At 41.0% G+C, this 20,702-nt stretch overlaps 1 protein-coding gene across 5 annotated transcripts in view; it reads right to left on the bottom strand.

Annotated features, from left to right (window-relative positions):
* Positions 1-20,702, bottom strand: part of MCCC1 (methylcrotonoyl-CoA carboxylase 1) — a 63,356-nt gene that overhangs the window by 35,161 nt on the left and 7,493 nt on the right. For 2 of the 5 annotated variants that reach the window (XM_029214763.1, XM_029214764.1), the window contains 4 exons: positions 19,496-19,591; positions 7,273-7,394; positions 6,491-6,638; positions 6,282-6,403 (listed from right to left, as the gene is read on the bottom strand). In XM_029214763.1, coding sequence (XP_029070596.1) covers positions 6,282-6,403; positions 6,491-6,638; positions 7,273-7,394; positions 19,496-19,591 — 488 coding nt within the window. Of the gene's footprint in view, positions 1-6,281; positions 6,404-6,490; positions 6,639-7,272; positions 7,395-16,220; positions 16,291-19,495; positions 19,592-20,702 lie in introns of those variants that run through there. The other 3 variants (XM_029214765.1, XM_029214766.1, XM_029214767.1) reach the window with 2 other exon arrangements.

Raw genomic sequence — 20,702 nt, 5'->3', positions numbered from 1 at the left:
TTTTGCGGTACGCGGGCCTCTCACTGCTGTGGCCTCTCCCGTTGCGGAGCACAGGCTCCGGACGCGCAGGCTCAGCGGCCATGGCTCACGGGCCCAGCCGCTCCGCGGCATGTGGGATCCTCCTGGACCGGGGCACGAACCCGTGGTCCCCTGCATCGTCAGGCGGACTCCCAACCACTGCGCCACCAAGAAGCCCTCTTCTTCTTCTTTTTTTTTTTTTTAACATTTTTATTGGAGTAGAATTGCTTTACAGTGGTGCGTAGGTTTCTGCTGTACAACAAAGTGTACAGCTATATATATACATATATCCCCATATCTCCTCCCTCTTGCTTCTCCGTCCCACCCTCCCTATCCCACCTCTCTAGGTGGTCACAAAGCACTGAGCTGAACTCACTGTGCTACGTGGCTGCTTCCTACTAGCTATGTCTGACGTATTTCTTATCCTTGCTCCTCTATAGATAAGGTGTTTTTCCCTTGTAGCTTTTTTCAAGACTTTTTTTGTCTTTGGTTTCCTGCAGTATTAATATGATTCAAAAATTTTTTGACATTTATCCTGCTTTTGGTATACCCTGAACTTCCTGGTTCTATAATTTGGTGTATGTCATTAATTTTGGAAATATCTTGGCCATTATTACTTCAAATATTTCTCCTGCCTCTTTCTTTCTTCCCCTTGTAGTATCCAAATGATGCATATATTACACCTTTTAAAATTGTCCCACAATTCTCAGATATTATGTTCTGTTTGTTTGTTTTCATTATTTCTCTTTGCATTTCAATTTGGGAAGTTTCCACTGACATAAGTTCAAGGTCACTGTTTCTCTTCTCAGCTGTGTCCAGTCTACCCTGAGTCCATCAAATGCATTCCTCATTTCTGTTACAACGTTTCTGATTCCTGGCATTTTCTTTTGATTTTTTTTCTTAGAGTTTCCATCTCTCTGCTTACATTACCCATATGTTCTTGCATGTCACCTACTGCTCCATTAGGGCCCTTAACATATTAGTTACTTTAAATTCTAAACCTGATAATTCCAAAATTTGTGTCATATTTCAGTCTGGTTCTGATGCTTGCTTTTTCTCTTCAGACCATGCTTTTCTTGTCTTTTAGCACGCCCTGTAATTTTTTTTGGTTAAATGCCAGGCCTAATGTGTCACAGAACAGGAACTGAGGTGAACAAAACTTTCATGTGAGATTTTATGTTAGCCTGGCTAGGAGGCAGGCTGTGTTTAATGTCTGCAGTAGCTACAGGTGCCAGAGGCTTCAGTTCCCTCTAGTGTCCTTGTTTTGTTTTTTCTCCTTTTGTCTTTGGGTTTCCCTAAGAACTCCTTAATCAGAGTCTGTGTCTTGCAGCTCTTTTGGTTGTAACCTGGTTATTGTATAGGAGCCCTGGTGACATGGCAGTTGGGTGTGGGCGAGGGAAAGCATTCTATAATCTTAGGATTAAATCTCGGTCTTTCAGTGGGTCTGTGTCCCTGTGTGCCTCAGAAGTGTTTATTAGCTTTTTTTTTTTTTTCTTCCCTTACGTGAAACAGGAAGACTAGAGTTGGCTAACTGCCCTTCCCCCGGGACAGAAAAGGCTCTGGCAAAGTTTCCCTTAGAGTGCTGGCCTTTGGTAGGGAGAACAGACAGCTCTGGGTCTATTTCAGAATGGTTTCTTTTTTCCTCCTCCTGCCCCAAAATGTGAGGGAATTTTTCTTGGATTTTCACTTTGAGAACTTGGTGGTGTCCTTGGAGGAAAAGTCTATGAAAATTTGGGGTTCCCCCTAACACTGGGCCCTCACCATCAAGCTAGTCCACACACAGCCTCTAGTAATTTGTCAAAATTCCCATTTAAGTGTCCCTATCAGTTTATGGCTCCTGCAGCTTCTGCTCCAGGTTAGCTGATCTTGGCTGTGATTTGCTGTCTTCACTTGCCTGCCCAGATTTCAGGGTGGTGGTTTACCTGGTGGCCTCAGTTCTCTGATGGGTCTAAAATTCATTGATTTTTATTTTGTTCAGATTTTTACTTGCTTTTTGGGTGTGAGTAACAACTTCTATGCTCTTTGCATGTTGGAGCTGAGCTGTTTGTTTTTCAAATTCCAATTGTAAAACTTTACCACGTCCACTGACTCTCCCTTATCCTTTAGCTGCTCCAGGGAAGAAGGCACTAGAGCAGGAACTCTAGGTTCTGAAGTGAACATACGGGGGCCACACCAGGAGCACAACATAGCTCTTTCCTGACTTCTCAGAAGTTGGAAACACTTTCCTTTGGTTGTTTACAAGGGAAGCTCATTGAGGATCTGTGTTCTGTTAGGATTTCTGTGGTTGTCAAATCACCCTTGTTATTTTCCTTTTTCTGATGATCCTTTTCTGTGTTGCTTTATCTAACTTAGAGATTCTGGAGCACAGTGTCTGAGAACCAAGAAGTACATCAAATCCCAGTCACTCCAATTCAGCCACTGCTGGGGTCTGGCTAGATGGACAGATGCAGCTGGTTTCTAGTAGGAATGCCTTGATATTTTCTAAGAGTTCTAAAGTTTTTATTTTCCTATTCACAGTTTTTTAAAATAGATTTTATTTATTTATTTATTTATTTATTGGCTGCGTTGGGTCTTTGTTGCTGTGCATGGGCTTTTCTCTAGTTGCCGCGAGTGGGGGCTACCCTTCGTTGAGGTGCGTGGGCTTCTCATTGCGGTGGCTTCTCTTGTTGTGGAGCACGGGCTCTAGGCGTGCGGGCTTCAGTAGTTGTGGCACGTGGGCTCAGTAGTTGTGGCTCATGGGCTCTAGAGCGCAGGCTCAGTAGCTGTGGCACACGGGCTTAGCTGCTCCGCGGCATGTGGGATCTTCCTGGACCAGGGCTTGAACCCGTGTCCCGCGCATTGGCAGACGGATTCTTCACCACTGTGCCACCAGGGAAGCCCCATGGCATTGGCTTTGACAAATATTTGCCTCCTAGAAGTTTTATCAGTAAGATGAACATGCAGTAGCCAGTCTTCCACTGGACAGAGCAGGAGTGGCCTGCGTGGCTGCCAGGGTTCGGCCCAGAGGAGACTCCACAACCCTCTGGAAACATCTCCCCCTCGCTCAACTGTCTTTAAAAACGTTCGCAAAACTTTCCCTCACCTGCTGTGTTACAAAGATCTAACTAAAACAGACCTCCCTATAGGTTTTACCCAAAGGTTAAAAAAAAAAAAAAAGTCCCATTTCTTTTTCACATAAAAACAGCGCAATTGAGAAATGCAAATCAAAACTACAATGAGGCATCACCTCACCCCGGTCAGAGCGGCCATCATCAAAAAATCCACAAACAGTAACTGCTAGAGAAGGTGTGGAGGAAAGGGAGCCCTCCCGCACTATTGGTGGGAATGTAAACTGGCACAACCACTATGGAGAACAGCATGGAGGCTCCCCAAGAAGCTAAAAATGGAGCTACCATACGATCCAGCAATCCTACTCTTGGGCATATATCCAGAGAAAAACATGGTTCAAAGGATACATGCACCCCAGTGTTCACTGTAGTGCTGTTTACAATAGCCAGGACATGGAAGCAACCCAAATGTCCATCAACAGACGAATGGACAAAGAAGATGCGGTACATATATCAATGGAACATCACTCAGCCACCAAAAAGAACGAAACAATGCCATCTGCAGCAACATGGATGAAACTGGAGACCATCATACGAAGTGAAGTCAGACAGAGAAAGACAAATATCATAAGATATGACTCATATGCAGAATCTGCTTGACCCAAAAGTCTGGCGAGGTTAAGCCTCTTAAGCAGGAGCCATTGTTTCCTTTCAAAGCAGGGGATGGAGGGATCTGCTGAGAACCGAGAAGAGAGGGCCCTCACAACCCCTGGCCTCTGCTTCCTCTGTGGCTGCCCCAGCCAGATCTCCTCATCTCATCTGTTCCTTTTCTCGTCCAAAGTCACATGCAGGACCCATTACAAAATTTATGGATCCACTGCAAAATGAAAATGCAGGGCCCCTTTTAAAATGTTATTAAGAATTTTAAAATGCCTCCACGGGGTATTAAACCAAATATGGACCCTTCCGAGCTTAGGGCCCTGTGCAACTGTCCAGGTCACATGCCTGGGAAATGGGTCCTGGTCTCATGATTCATGTGTGTGTTAGGTCAGGAGCTGGATCTGAGTCTTCTGCTCATGAAGGTGCTATACAAGGTCAGTTACTGGAGGCCCTGGAGCAGCCAGACAGGCATCGGCAGGCAGACGTGACTCTGAGAACTGGTCGATACTTCACCTTCTGGCCCTGCTTCTCCATCTGTAACAGGGATCATGATACCCTCCCACATTTTTAATCCCTCTAGAATGTGCACTGAATATGAAGTGAGGAAGGAATCTGATTTTTTTTTTAATTCTCTAAAATAGTACACTTTGAAGACTGTTATCTATCCCAACCTTTCAGATAAGCTCAATAGTTCTGATCAGATTTATTATATAATACATCTTGATTTCTACTTTTCTCAGTTATCAGCACCACCCTGACAATCTTCTGGTACTCCATTAACTCAACAGATAATTACTTAGCAGAATATAAAATAGTGATTATCATGATATTGAAATTTATTACTAGAAAACACAGAAGAGAAATATGTAGAAATGCTAATACTTATATTAGGAGAATGAGCTTATGACTGACTTGGTTTTCCGTCTCTTGTACTTTCCAAGTTTGTAATGTATTCATATTATTTCTATATTTAAAAAAATATTCCTGATGCCTATCATGAAGAAAATAATGCCAGGTAATATATATGGGAAAATAAAAAGAAAGAAACTACCAGGTCCTTGATTCCCAGGAGCTTCCCAGGTATTGAGAGTATAAATTACAATGTGAGGTAATATTTAGCTAACATTTCACAAGTAAAGAATCTACATCTTCAAAAATGTTGCAGGCGTTGAGTCACAGTCACTGACATAGCTGGCTGATGTCTCCACGACAATTTTAACTCAAGAGTATGCCAATGCGGGTAGTTAGCCTATCCTTTTCTGAAAGCTACTGTGGAAAGGAACCTTCAATTCACCTTAGAACTTCCTCCATTTTTGCCTTATTTCCCACTAATAGGTGGCATACGTTGTGCTCTTTTTTTTAACTATCACGTTCTAAATGAATTTAATTACTGTGCCATGCTCAGGGACAGTTCTAAGTTTTGTAGGGCTTGAAACAAAAACAATTTGGGAGCCCACTTTAAGATGAGTACAAAATTGGGTACAGGTTCTTCAAAGAGGTTCATGCAAGAGAAGGGCCTGAAGCTTTAGTTCATTACCTTCAAGGTAAATCTCTCTCTGGTCATGGTCCCCAAATGAATTTTTCTCTATAAAGTCACTTGACTTACAGGTGTGTGTGTGTGTGTGTGTGTGTGTGTGTGTGTGTATTTAACACAAAATCTATGAAACAAGAAGCTTTTATAATCAATATCTTATTTTAAGCAATACACATGAAAATAAAATTCCTGATAATAAAATAAATTAGAAATCCACATAGTATCTGCTATAGTGGTACCCAGAGAAGCAGTTCGGTGTGGTCACTTAGAGTGTGAATTCTGGAGTCAAACTGCCTGGATTCAAATCCCAGCTTCACCACTTCCCAGCTGGGAGACGTCAGGCAAGTCAGATGACCACTCTGTTGCTCAGTATTTTCACCTGAAAAATGGGAACAGGGTCCACCTAATGGGATTGTTGCAGGAATTAGACTAGAAATAGAAGGATAGCAAGATTACTACTTAGTATATGTAAAATACTTAGAACCTGGCACATGGTTAAGTGCAATATAAGGATGAGCTATTAGTATATTTGTTAACATATCACTTACAATTCAATTTGGCTAACTATTAGCATTTTCTGAGCATCTCAAATGATGCTTTATCTGTAAGATAGAGCTTAGTTTCTTACAAGAATTTTTTTTTATTTTGAAAAGACTCTAAATTCCATCAACAAGAAATGAATTGAGGACTTCCCTGGTGGCGCAGTAGTTAAGAATCCGCCTGCCAGTGCAGAGGACACGGGTTCGATCGCTGGTCCGGGAAGATCTCACATGCCACAGAGCAACTACGTCCGTGCGCCACAACTACTGAGCCCACGTGCCACCACTACTGAAGCCCGGGCGCCTAGAGCCCGTGCTCCGCAACAAGAGAAGCCACTGCAACGAGAAGCCCGCGCACCAAAACAAAGGGTAGCCCCCGCTTGCCGCAACTAGAGAAAAGCCCACGCACAGCAACGAAGACCCAACGCAGCCAAAAATTAATTAATTAAAAAATTTTGAGTCAGAAAAAAAAGCTGAACCCACCTTGGTGTGTCCACAAACTTCTCAATCAGCATCACATCATCATTGAAAGACTTCTTAGCTTCTCTCCGCGCTGATTCTAATTGCTCTTGAAATTCTTTTTCGGATCTAATGATCCTCATACCCTAATATGGAGAGATAGTTACGACTACAACATACGTAAAACAAATTAGATAGCCCAAAATGGAAAACACGAGCATGCGCAATCTTACTTTTCCTCCTCCACCACGGATGGCTTTAATCATGACGGGGTAACCGATTCTCCTAGCATGCTCTTTCAGGCATTGGTCTGATTGGTCCTCACCGTGATAACCTTCCACAACAGGCACTCCAGCAGCAGCCATGATGGATTTGGCTGTGCTTTAGAATAAAAAAACCAAGATGTCCTAAATCTATGGATTATTTCATACAAGAGAAACACAAATACTTCCTAGTCTATAAAATACAATGGAAGTTTAAAAATAAAACATTCCATAGGTAAAAGGACTATAGTCTGAGACAACAAATATTAATACAAATGTTAAAATATCTATTAGTTTTCTCAATCCAGTTTTCATGTGGTAGCTCATCTCACCTTGTTTTTAATCCCCCAAAACTGATTAACATATTGATTAGAAACACTAATTAGTTGAATATTTTCTGTAACTCACTGTAGTGGCAAATAAATAACTTTTGCCTATGATGACAAAAGGGTATAATTAACATGTCTATTATAGTTAAAACAAACCATTTCAATTAGTCTTCCTATGGCTGTATTTAAAAGATATAAACTTGGGCTTCCCTGGTGCGCAGTGGTTGAGAGTCCGCCTGCCGATGCAGGGGACACGGGTTCGTGCCCTGGTCCGGGAAGATCCCACGTACCGCGGAGCGGCTGGGCCCATGAGCCATGGCCGCTGAGCCTGTGCTCCGCAACGGGAGAGGCCACAACAGTGAGAGGCCCGCATACCGCAAAAAAAAAAAAAAAAAAAAAAAAAAAAAAGATATAAACTCATACCTCTTTATACCCATGTCTCTAATTGCTGATGAAGGAGGACCTATAAAAATAATTCCTTCTTGCTTACACAGTTCGGCAAATTCCATGTTTTCTGAGAGAAAACCATATCCCGGATGGATAGCCTAGAAAGGAGAAATGAAAGGATAAACCTTCTAGTGCTCCCCTGGCAGACTCTGATGCAGGTGATGGAATCTTCCTCTGGGGAGGCCTCTCCCTATACTGGTGATAGGTATACTATGGTCTCTATCAGAATATGTTTCTAAAGAGGGGTTTCTTTAGAACTTTAATACTAAAGTTCTAAAGCCTTACCCAAACCAGAAATATCTATATTTCTTTTCATTATGGTAATACACACAACAAATTTACCATTTTAACCACTGTTCAGTGTATAGCTCAGTGGCATTAAGTACATTCACAAACTTGTGCAACCATTACCATCATCCATCATCCCCCAAAGAAACTCTATACCTATTAAATAGTAATTCCCCATTCCCCGATAACCTCTATTTTACTTGCCATCTCTATGAATCTGCCTATTCTCCGTACCTGATAAAAGTGGAATCATACAATATTTGTCCATTTGTCTCTGGCTTATTTTATTTAGCATGATGTTTTTCAAGGTTGATCCATGTATCACAATTTCATTACTTTTTATGGCTGAATAATGATCCACTGCAGGTATATTCCACATTTTGTTCATCCATTCACCTGTTGATGGACGTGTGGATTGTTTCCATCTTTTGGCTATTGTGAATAATGCCACTATGAACACTGGTGTTCAAATACCTGTTTGAGTTCCTGCTTTAAATTCCTTTAGGTATTGGGTTGGCCAAAAAGTGCCTTTGGTTTTTAAGTAAAAATAAAAGACACATTTTTCATTTTCACCATGAACTTCATTGAACAACGTATTCACCCTTTTGTTCCACTACCTTCTGCCATTTTTCAGGCAACTTCATAATTCCATCTTCCCAAAACTTTTTATCTTTTTGAGCAAAGAACTGTTCCAGGTGCCCTTTACAGTCTTCCAGGTAATTGAAATTTTTTCCATTAAGAGAATTTTGTAAAGACTAAAATAAATGGAAATCCGAAGGTGCAATGTCTGGTGAATATGGTGGATAAATCAGAACTTCCCAGCCAAGCTGTAACAGTTTTTGCCTGGTCAACAAAGAAACATGCGGTCTTGCGTTATTCTGACAGAAGATTATGCGTTTTCTGTTGACTAATTCTGGACGCTTTTCATCGAGTGCTGCTTTTAGTTGGTCTAATTGGGAGCAGTACTTGTTGGAATTACTCGTTTGGTTTTCCAGAAGGAGCTCATAATAGAGGACTCTCTTCCAACCCCACCATATATACAACATCACCTTCTTTGGATGAAGACCGGCCTTTGGTGTGGTTGGTGGTGGTTCATTTCACTTGCCCCACGATCTCTTCCGTTCCACATTATTGTACAGTATCCACTTTTCATCACCCGTCACAATTTGTTTTAAAAACTGAACATTTTCGTTATGTTTAGGTAGAGAATCACATGCGAAAATATTTTTTTTTGCTTAACTTATGTGGAACCCAAACATCAAAGCGATTAACATAAGCAAGCTGGTGCGAATGATTTTCAACGCTTGATTAGGATATTTTGAGTATGTCGGCTGTCTCCCGCGTGGTATACTGTTGATTGTTCTCAATTAATGTCTCGATTTGATCGCTATCAACTTTAACTGGTCTACCCGACAGTGGAGCATCGTCCAGCGAGAAATCTCCAGCACAAAGTTTCGCAAACCACTTTTGACATGTTCGATCAGTCACAGCACCTTCTCCATACACTGCACAAATCTTTTTTTTGCGTTTCAGTTGCGTTTTTACCTTTCTTGAAATAATAAAGCATAATATGCCGAAAATGTTGCTATTTTTCTTCCATCTTCAGTATTAAAATGGCTACACAAAAATTCAGCAATTTTGATAAGTCTTTTTTATTTATTATTATTTATTTATTTATTTTTTTTTTTTGCGGTATGCAGGCCTCTCACTGTTGTGGCCTCTCCCGTTGCGAAGCACAGGCTCCGGACGCGCAGGCCCAGCGGCCATGGCTCACGGGCCTAGCCGCTCCGCAGCATGTGGGATCTTCCCAGACTGGGGCGTGAACCCGTGTCCCCTGCATCGGCAGGCAGGTTCTCAACCACTGCGCCACCAGGGAAGCCCGATAAATCTTTTTCAAATGCACGCTGATATGACAGCTGTCACATACAATCTCACAAAATTGTTTCAAATGAAGTTAAAGACAACTAAGTGCTACTAGAGCCACCTTACAGAAAAAACCGAATGAAACTTTTGGCCAGCCCAATATACATGAAATGTCAAGTAATATCAGCAAGCAGGAGTAAAGGGCTTCAGAGTGGTAAGGGGAGTGGGTGGTTGTTTGCAGTGTCTCCATATAAAGCTGGCCTAGAACTGAAACCACATATCCAAAAGCTGAAAAGAGCACCCTAGAATGATATTAACTCATTTAGCTTCAGGTCACTATCTGCCGATGCTACCTTTCCAAAAAAAAGCTAAGAAGCAAACAAAAGTTCATAGAGTACTGAAGTCTATATATACTTCAGTGAAAGAGGACCCCCCTCATATCTTAACCTCATCACTTGCAACTTACTCAGAGTTTTAAGAAATTTATTTACTTGGCTTTCTAGGCCACGGAAGAGGAAAATCAGTAACTGAATGACAGCAAGACTGCTAAGAGAAACATGCTGACAGTGAAAAGGGAGGAAACAGAGGAAAGCAAAAAGGCTTAAATGGTTTAGTGAGGAATAAGGCAACTCTCCAACTTCAATAGTTCTGAGGGCATTTTTGTTCTTTTAAAATAATAATTAAGTATGTTTAATTTTAACCAAGTGAATGTAAAAATAAAAAGCGTATCCAACCCTATTTCAAAAGAGTTATGTCCAAAGAACATTTCAAAATAAAAGCAGTAAGCTTCAGATGTCTGGGAAACTCATGTGAATAGAAAAACCCACATCTTAGTGACAGCAAACAGCAAAATGCTAGATAGTGAATAAAATGCTAAATAATCACATTTTGATGTCAGCCTGGAGTTTTGCTCTTTTTAAACCAAAGTTTAATTTTAGTCATTTTTCATGAAATGTCATATACTATTTATATTAGGCAAAGTAAAACAGGTCTACATCCCAGTCCTCCCTGGTTTTTTAACAGCTTTTTTAAAGGTATGCTTTACAATGCATAACATTCACTCATTTCCAATTTGATGAATTTAGCAAATTTATACAATTGTGCTATAACTGGACTATAAATACAATCCAGTTTTAGAACACTTCTACCAGAAGTTCCTATGTACCCATGTGCATAAATGATCAATCCTTGCTCACAGAACCAGGCAACTACTGACCTGCTTTTTCTCTCTCTAATTTCGCCTCTTTTAGAAGTCTCACACAATGGAACCATATAGTCCGTAGCCTTATATGTATGGCTTCTTAAACTTAGCTATTTTCTGTGGCTCACCCTCAAACGAAAAATGAAATACTGATGCATGCCACAACATGGATGAATACAGCACATTTGTTTACAGATTGTATGGATATATCATATTTTGTTTTTTATTAATTTGGATTTTTCCCAGTTTCTGGCTATTATGAGTAATGCTGTTATAAACATGCATGTACAAGTCTTCATTAATTTTTCTCAGCAATGTTTTATAGTTTTCAGTACATAGGTCTTCAATTGCTTTTGCTAACTTTATTACTAAGTATTTGATTTTCTTTGATGTTATTACAAATGTAACTGTTTCCTTAATTTCATTTTCAAAGTGTTGGTTGCTAGACTCCTTTCTTTTGGAACAGATACTTAATTTGACAGAACCCTGATTAACTAGATAAATACTCTCCCTTCATAACTAAGAAGAAAAGCTGCTGTCTCCTTGCAAAAAATAATATTCAAACACATTATGGGAATGGCCTCAAGAAGTTTAACTAATTTCTCTTAGGGTGAACACTTTAATATATCCAAACCGCAGTATCCTCGAGCATTTGAATGGATTAAAAAGGAAATCTAGGGCTTCCCTGGTGGCGCAGTGGTTGAGAGTCCGCCTGCCGATGCAGGGGACACGGGTTCGTGCCCCGGTCCGGGAAGATCCCACATGCCGCGGAGCGGTTAGGCCCGTGAGCCATGGCCGCTGAGCCTGTGCGTCCGGAGCCTGTGCTCCGCAACGGGAGAGGCCACAACAGTGAGAGGTCCGCGTACGGCAAAAAAAAAAAAAAAAAAAAAAAGGAAATCTAATAATACTTCTATTACCAGCGGGCTAATTCCAAGCCATCAGGCATGTATCTAGCTGCCAATTCACCCGGGTGGATCACAGGATTGTAAGCCTGTTTAGATTGTTCATCCCATAGGACTAATATGCCTTTAACACTAAAGACAGAAAACTGGCATCATCTCCTACCCTTAAATCTCTGCCAAAATAATTTCTTCCATGTTTTTAGTTTGTGTCTATTCTGCTCTGTGCTTGTTCAAGCATATGCACAGGTCCAAAGTTGTTGTTGTTGTTATTAGCTCTGTCTTCAGCAAAAATGAGATGTGTCCTTTCTGTGGTGGAGGGGACAAGCCACACTCTTCAAATTCTTTTTTATTTTTTAACATTTTAAAATTTTTGGCCGCGTTGCGTGGCTTGCAAGATCTTAGTTCCCCGACCAGGGATCAAACCTGGGCCCCCGGCAGTTTAAGTCTGGAATCCTAACCATTGGACCACCAGGGAACTCCCTCAAAAACTCTTTTTTTTTTTTTCAAATTCTTATTACCAAGAATTTCCTACCCCAGTCTGTGATTCTTATGACATTTGGATTTCCTTTTGGTCACCCACACAGATGACCAGTATTTAGTTAAATAACTTGCTATATTCATTAAAGTTATTTGTCAGTGATTTTGAAACATCTCAAACAAAGTTATTCATTCCTGGTGGCACATTAAAAGAAACTGGAGCACTTTTACATAACATTCATGTTCAGAAGCTAATCCAGATAACTAAGGGAATAAGTGAGGTCTGGCAAAAGCTTTTCACTAAAGAATAATATACTTACAAAAAAGTGCACATTATAAGTATACAGCTTTTATAAACATAGTTTTCATAAACTGAATACACCTGTGTAGACAACACTCAGCTCAAAAAATAAGCACTAGCTTTCCACCAGAGAGCATAAAGCTCCCTTCCAGGTGACTTTAGGCCCCTCCCACAGTACTATATCAACATTCTCTTTAAAAGGCTCCTCAGTGATTCTAATCTTCAGCCAGCACTTACTACTACTACCTCTTTCCCAGCCAGAGAAGGCCTGAGAAAACTGTCAAGAGGACTAGCCTAATGAGCATGCTTACCATTACATCTTTTAGATTCTCTCAATACAGCCATGTTACCAGGCAAATCACCAGAAATTTAGCTCAAGTGTAAATTTTACTCTAGCATCTACAAAAACGCCTATGTTAAAATGGCCACATTTAGAAGTCTACATGGAAACACAAAAGACCCCAAATAGCCAAAACAAACTTGAGAAAGAACAGAGCTAGAGGAATCATGCTCCCTGACTTCAGACTATACTACAGAGCTACAGTAGTCAAAGCAGTATGGTACTGGCACAAAAAGAGACACACAGATCAATGGAACAGGATAGAGAGCCCAGAAAAAAACCCCACACACTTGTCAATCAATCTACGACAAAGAGGCAAGAATATACAATGGAGAAAAGACAGTCTCTTCAATAAGTGGTGGGAAAACTGGACACCTACATGTAAAAGAATAAAATTAGAACATTCTCTAACACCATATACAAAAATAAACTCAAAATGGATTAAAGACCTAAATGTAAGACCAGATACTATAAAACTCCTAGAGGAAAACACAGGCAGAACACTCTTTGACATAAATTGCAGCAATATTTTTTTTGATTCATTTCCTAAAGTAAAGGAAATAAAAGCAAAAATAAACAAATGGAACCAAATTAAACTTAAAAGCTTTTACACAGCAAAGGAAACCATTGCCAAAACTAAAAGACAACCTATTGAATGGGAGAAAATGTTTGCAAATGATATGACTGATAAGCGATGAATATCCAACATATATAAACAGCTCATACAACTCAACATCAAAAAAACAAACAACCCAATTAAAAAATGGGCAGAAGAACTGAATAGACATTTTTCCAAAGAGGAAGTGCAGATGGCCAACAGGCACATGAAAAGATGCTCAACATCACTAATCATCAGGGAAATGCAAATAAAAACCACAATGAGATATCACCTCACAACTGTCAGAATGGCTACCATCAAAAAGAACAGAAATAACAAATGTTGGTGAGGATATGGAGAAAAGGGAACACCTGTACACTGTTGGTGGGAATGTAAATTGGTGCAGCCACTGTGGAAAACAGTATGGAGGTTTCTCAAAAAACTAAACATTGAACTACCATATGACCCAGCAATTCCACTCCCAGGTATATATCTAAAAAAAATAAAGACACTAATTTGAAAAGATACATGCACCCCAATGTTCACAGCAGCATTATTTACAATTGCCAAGATCTGGAAGCAACGTAAGTGCCCATCAATAGATGACTGGATACAGAAGATGTGGTATATGTATACAATGGAATACTACTCGGCCGTAAAAAAGAACGAAAATTTGCCATCTGCAGCAACATGGATGGACTTGGAGAGCATTATGTTAAGTGAAATAAGTCAGACAGAGAAAGACAAACGCTTTATGATATCACTTATATGAGGAAATCTAAAAAATACAACAAACTAGCAAATATAACAAAAAACAAGCAGGGAATTCCCTGGTGGTCCAGTGGTTAGGACTTGGTGCTCTCACTGCCAGGAGCCCGGGTTCGATCCCTGATTGGGCAACTAAGATCCCATAAGCTGTGCTGTACGGCCCAAAAAACAAACAAGCAGACTCACAGTTATAGAGAACAAACTAGTGGTTACCAGTGGGGAGAGGGAAAACAGAAGGCGCAAAATTTGGATAGGAGATTAAGAGGTATAAACTATTATGTATAAAATAAGCTACAAGAATATATTGTACAACATGGAGAATATAGCCAATATTTTGTAATAACTGTAAATGGAACATACCCTTTAAAAATTATATTTGTATAAAAAAAAAGAATTCTACATTTTTGGCAAACTTCTTTCAAAATCACTATGCACATGTCATTCAATGTCCTTTATTATAGGGGTCCCTAACCCCTGGGTCACAGACTGGTACCAGTCCATGGCCTGTTAGGAACCAGGCTGCACAGCAGGAGGTGAGCGGGGGGCCAGCGAGCAAAGCTTCATCTGTATTTGCAGCCACTCCCCATTGCTCGTGTTACTGCCTGAGCTCCACCTCCTGTCAGATCAGCATCAGCATTAGAGTCTCATGGGAGTGCGAACCCTACTGTGAACTGCGCATGCGAGGCATCTAGCTGGGGAGTGGCTGCAAATACAGATTATCATCAGCAGAGAGGTTTGACTGTAGAGAGACCATAATAAATCAGTTGCTTGCAGACTCATATTAAAACCCTACCAGTGGGCTTCCCTTGTGGCACAGTGGTTAAGAATCCACCTGCCAATGCAGGGGACGCAGGTTCGAGCCCTGGTCCGGGAAGATCCCACATGCCGCGGATTAACTAAGCCCATGCGCCACAACTGCTGAGCCCGTGTGCCACAACTACTGAAGCCCTTGCACCTAGAGCCCGTGCTCCGCAACAAGAGAAGCCACCGCAATGAAAGAGTAGCCCCTGTTCATCGCAACTAGAGAAAGCCCACACAGCAACGAAGACCCAACACAGCCAAAACTAAATAAATAAGTAAATTTTTAAAAATCCAAAGAAACCAAAAAACCCCTATTGGTGAGTGGCAAGTGAAAACAAGCTCAGGACTCCCACTGATTTTGCATTATGGTGAGTTGTATAATTATTTTATTATATATTACAATGTAATAATAATAGAAATAAAGTACACAATAAATGTAATGTGCTTGAATCATCCCCAAACCATCTCCCTACCCTGCACCCGGTCTGTGGAAAAATCGTCTTCCACGAAACCAGTCCCTGGTGTCAAAAAAGGCTGGGGACCGCTGCTTTATTAGAAGGATCAATATGATTCTACTTCCAAGTCAAAGTGAGGGCAAGGTTTGCTCCCTTAATTGATAAATATCCTCTTATTAAAGAGCCCTGTAAATTGTAACCCACCAAATTTCCTTTTTGATCAGGGCTGCCAGGAAGAACTAAAGGAGCTTTCCTTGGCCTAAGTTTTCTGACTTAATTCCAACCACTATGCCCCAATAATAGTCCCATATTACTTATTTTTTGCTTTTATCTTAGTCTAAACCACTATCTGTAATGTTGCAAGTCACCTCATATCTTGAATATCGAGGCAAAATGTGTGAAAATTATTTACTCTTTTCTCATTGTTTGTGTTATTAACATAACATCTAACATAATACTAATCCAGATAGACAGAGTTCACAAATTCTCCAGAATTAACGTATCATAAATTTGCTATAGTCGTTACTTAAAGACATAGGTAATAGGGCTGAGAGTCAGGATACTTTTGTTTAATTCTTTCTCTTTCAATGATGAGATGAGTTTTGCTTTCAAAGCACCTGAGGACCTTGAAAAAATGCAAATTATGCATAAAAATGTAAATTACAGTGGGCTTGGAGTGTGGCCTAAGAAGCTGCATTTCTACCAAATGATGCCATGGACCACACTTTGAGTAGTGAGACTAGATGATTTTGGGTATCACGTATCCTGTGCATTTTATATTTGTAAAATGGCGGTAATAATACTGTCTAATGTAAGCTCAAACATGCGATAAGTACAAAGTGACAATAATGTTAAAGTCCCTGGATTCCTAAGGGCCTTTTACTCCAAATGATAACTAAAAATCTTTAGAAACAAGCATATTTTAAATACCTGTGTGTATAAATCAGTGCCTACATTGTTCAGTCTAGAAACTCTGATTCTAAAGAAGAGAACAAAGATGCAGAAACACATAAGTACAAAACAACCACATATATTCATTAATTCAAATTAACGACCCTCTGTGCCAGGTCATGGGAATGTTAGGAGGTAGAGAAAATAAGTCTCAGTTGTGGGTTCTTCTCTTAAACAGAGCACAATTGAGTTGAGGAGTCATGATATGCATCAAAATTGTTAAACAAGAAAATGGCTAATTAAGTATAAAGATGACTGGAACAGGAAAGCAAATGCTAAAGGAAAAGGGAGACATCAGTGTGACTGGAGTCAAGAAAGTAATTGTAAGAGGCAGGAATTCCAGTGCCAGTGAAGGGCAAGACTACTGCAATTGACTCTTAATTATTCTGCCTGCTGTGTTTGTTACCACCCCACCTTTGCCCCATCCCACTAGCCTATTCCCCACGGGCAGCCACATGATCTTATTAAAATATAAATCAGATCACCTCCCTCCCCTGCTTAAAATCCTCCAATAGCTACTTAGAATGAAATGCAAACTCCTTACTAAGGCCTATAATGCTCTAAATGATGCTGCCTCTACCACTCTCAACTTCATCATCTACCACCTTCTTCCTGTGTCAGTTGGTTTTCCAGCTCCAAACCCAACCTTCCATACTGAGTTAGTTTGGCGACAGGGCCCTGCAAATTACTGTTCTTGCCAGTTGGTTTCCTATCAGGTTCCACCAGCAGGGGTCACTGTAGGGAAACTGGAAGCCAGGGAGGCTTCCTGTTCTTCCACCCTGGGCAGCAGCAGTTCCCGTGTTTAGTCTCTTTTGGAACTTCCAGAACCAGCCTCATTATGCTCCCTGCAGCCAGGTAGGGCCCCTCCATAGAGAACTGAGCAAGAGCTGCAGAAGGTCCTTCCTCCAACCTCTTCCTCAGCCCAAGGGGTCGTTATCAGTATCTGTAGTTTTATCATTAGGTAATTTCAAAATACTTTTTTCTCTTCTAGTCCTCTAACACTGGTAGAACTAATCCCTAAATTAATCTCCCTCTGTTGAAATATCTAATGGAATTTCAGTTTTACTAACTGGATCCTGAATGACACAGCCCCTCATTGCCTTCACTCCATCCACACTGAATATTTTTGTCCCTTGAACACAAGTTTATACTCATCTCAGCGTCCTCCCATGTGGCTGAACCTTCCTCGTCAAGTGCTTCATATGGCTGGCTCCTTCTCATCAGGCAGGTCCCTGTTCAAGTGTCACCTCTTCAAAGAGGCCTCCACTGATCACCCTATTTAAAAGCATTTCATAACCAGTCTTTACCCCCTTATCTGGCTTTATTTTCTTCCCCTCACTTATAACATTCCGAGTTATATTAGTTCTTTACCCATTTAAATATTGGGTTGGCCCAAAAGTTCGTTCAGGTTTTTCCGTAACATCTTACAAACAAACGTTTGGGCCAACACAATATTTATTTTCTGCCTCACCTACAAGAGTGTAGCTTCAGACACAGGGTATAAACCGTGTTAGTCATTGCTGCATACATGCTTTCTTTTTTTTTTTTTCATACATGCTTTTTAAAAAAATATTTATTTATTTGGCTGCATCAGGTCTTAGTTACGGCATGCGGGATCTTCGTTGCGGCATGTGGGATCTTTTGTTGCGGTGCTCAGGCTTCTCTCTAGTTGTGGTGTGCAGGCTCCAGAGTGCGTGGACTCAATAGTTGCGGCACATGGGCTCTAGAGCGTGTGGGCTTAGTTGCCCCATGGCATGTGGCATCTTAGTTCCCCAACCAGGGATCGAACCTGTGTCCCCTGCATTTGAAGGCGGATCCTTTACCACTGGAAGTCCCTGCATACATGCTTAGAAGCTGGCACAAAGGAGGAGACCAAGTAACGTTTGCTGAGTGAATAAATGCATGAATGATATGAGAAGGAGGAAAAGAGCATTTCCAGCACACAGAACAATATAAGCAGATGCCTAGAGAAATAAGCATGATGTGTAAAGACACAGAAAAGTTCATTGCAACCATTAGAAACAAGTGGCGATGAGAAATAAGTTTTGACAAATACTGGAAACTCTTAAAGGCTAGGCTGAAGAGTTTGAACTGTATCTTGTAACCACAAAAGATTTACTCACTGGGGAATAGGATGAGAAAGGGGTGAAGTTATTGAGGAAAAAAAAAAAGCAGGTGATAATAATAAAACAAGGGTTTAAGAAACATCTGTCTTACATCTGTCTTGCAGTAAAAACAACTGCTAGCAGTTATCTATCTAGCACAACTCATTGGATGGGCAAGGGATTTAGAAGTAGGGAAACCAGCTGAGAATCAGAAGTCCAGATAAGAGATCATAAGGTCTGGCTGTGTGATTAAAAAGAACAACTTCTGGAGACATTTCAAAGAAAGATTCAACACAAGTTGGTTCCTATTTTATTTTGAAGGATGACAGATACAGTAACAGCAAACTTTTGAGTCTGGGATATTGGAAAACAGGGAGCGGGGCCTTAGAATGAGACTGGGAAGTCAAGAGGGAAAAGGATTTCTTTCTTGATTCTATTTTTCCTTGTAATTTAGAGCACCACCTATTTCTCCCAAAGAATCCGATGTTCCTAGGATCTGGCTCTGAAGGTAGAAGAGCTGAATTCCCTCTTAATTTAAATTTGTAATTAAACCCTCCCTCCACCTGTTTCCCCAAAGATCTAAAGTGCACAGGACTCAGTAAGACGGTAGAGTGGCTGAGGAGTGAGAAGCGACACGCCTACTTTACAATAACAATCCCATAATGAAATGTAAAAATCTTGGAAACAGCTAAACATAGAGAACGAGTTCTGTAAATAATAAGCAATTTTGTGTAACCTGTACAAAACTTATTCCTTGGGGCTTCCCTGGTGGCGCAGTGGTTGAGAGTCCGCCTGCCGATGCAGGGGATGCGGGTTCGTGCCCCGGTCCGGGAGGATCCCACATGCCACGGAGTGGCTGGGCCCGTGAGCTGTGGCCGCTGAGCCTGCGCGTGGGGAGCCTGTGCCCCGCAGCGGGAGGGGCCACAACAGTGAGAGGCCCGCATACCACAAAAACAAAAAAACAAAAAAAACCTTATTCCTTTTGCTATGCAAATTTCTTCTTTTTTGGGGCCATACTACGTGGCATGTGGGATCCTAGCTCCCCAACCAGGGATGGAACCTGCGGCCCCTACATTAGAAGCGCAGAATCCTAATCAATGGACCGCCAGGGAAGTCCCTGCAATGCAAATTTCTTCATGACTCTTTTACCTGTGCAGCGGAGATCTTGGCCACTTGAATGATTTTCTCCATAGAAAGGTAGCTCTGCTGTGAGGGAGCGGGGCCGATGGAATGTGCTTCATCTGCCTGTTGAAGGAATATTACATGCTTAAAAGACCACACAGCTGGTACACACTAGTACACTATACAGAACTGCTGCTGGGTCATCTTATTATTATAAATAAAAACGCTGACTCCTAAGAACAATGCAAGAATTGAGAAACAGAAGCAGCAGCTCATGTCTATGTTACAAAAATAAGCCAGTTTGGAATCTTTCGCAGGAGGAGGGTACCAAAACTTGACTTTTATGTATAAAACACACAGAGTGAAATTAAAGTGCCTTGGGTTAGAAGGCAAGAGGCATTAGTCACAGTATTAACATTAGCAACAATAGTAACCTTAAATGTAGTTAATGCCAAAAATGTACAATTTGACAAGAGACAAAATATACAACAGATGTATACAGTAAGAAATAAAAGTTTCCTTAAGTTTATATAATTATTAGAGTATGATAATACCCCTTCTATACATTTATGAACTATTTTTATATTGTCCCTTAAAACTTTCATATAATCATAGCACCCCTTGAGGCAGACCAGATACACAATATCATTCATTCATTCAAAGACTTACTGAATGCCCACTATGTGCCATGCTTTGAGGTGAAGCTGCCTATACATCGGTAAATAGGACAAGTGTCTCTGTCTAGAGGAAGAGACAAACATCAAACATACATTCACACACTTAACGACAGCTGTGATAAAGGCCAAGAAGGAAAAACAGAGGACACAATGCAGGTAAGAGGAAGAGGATCAGGTTTAGTCTGGTCAGGGAAAGGCTGGGAGGGAAGGTCAAGGGGCTCCTTGACCTGGGACCTGGCCAGGCAAACAGGAGGAGGGGGTGGAGTTCGGAACAGGAATGGAGATGGGGGCAAGCCTCACTGGCAGAGAAAACAACACATACGAAGGTCCTGGGGTGGGAAGAAATATGGCTCATTTGAGGGACTGAAGGAGGCTTGTGTGGCTGGAGCAATGAATAAGGTGTCAGGGACCAGACATGTGACTGGAAGACGGGAATGCAGATTTCAGAGGGCCTTGTGGGAGGTTAAAGCTTTGGATGGTCTCCCAAGGGGACACATGATGAGACTTTTTGTGTTTTTAATTTAAACTTTTAATTCCACAATACACAAATCCATTCT

The sequence above is a fragment of the Monodon monoceros genome, unplaced genomic scaffold (assembly GCF_005190385.1).
Source record: "Monodon monoceros isolate NGI ecotype Baffin Bay Population unplaced genomic scaffold, NGI_Narwhal_1 Super_Scaffold_11, whole genome shotgun sequence".
NCBI lineage: Eukaryota > Metazoa > Chordata > Mammalia > Artiodactyla > Monodontidae > Monodon > Monodon monoceros.
This window is presented reverse-complemented; position numbering and strand designations above follow the sequence as displayed.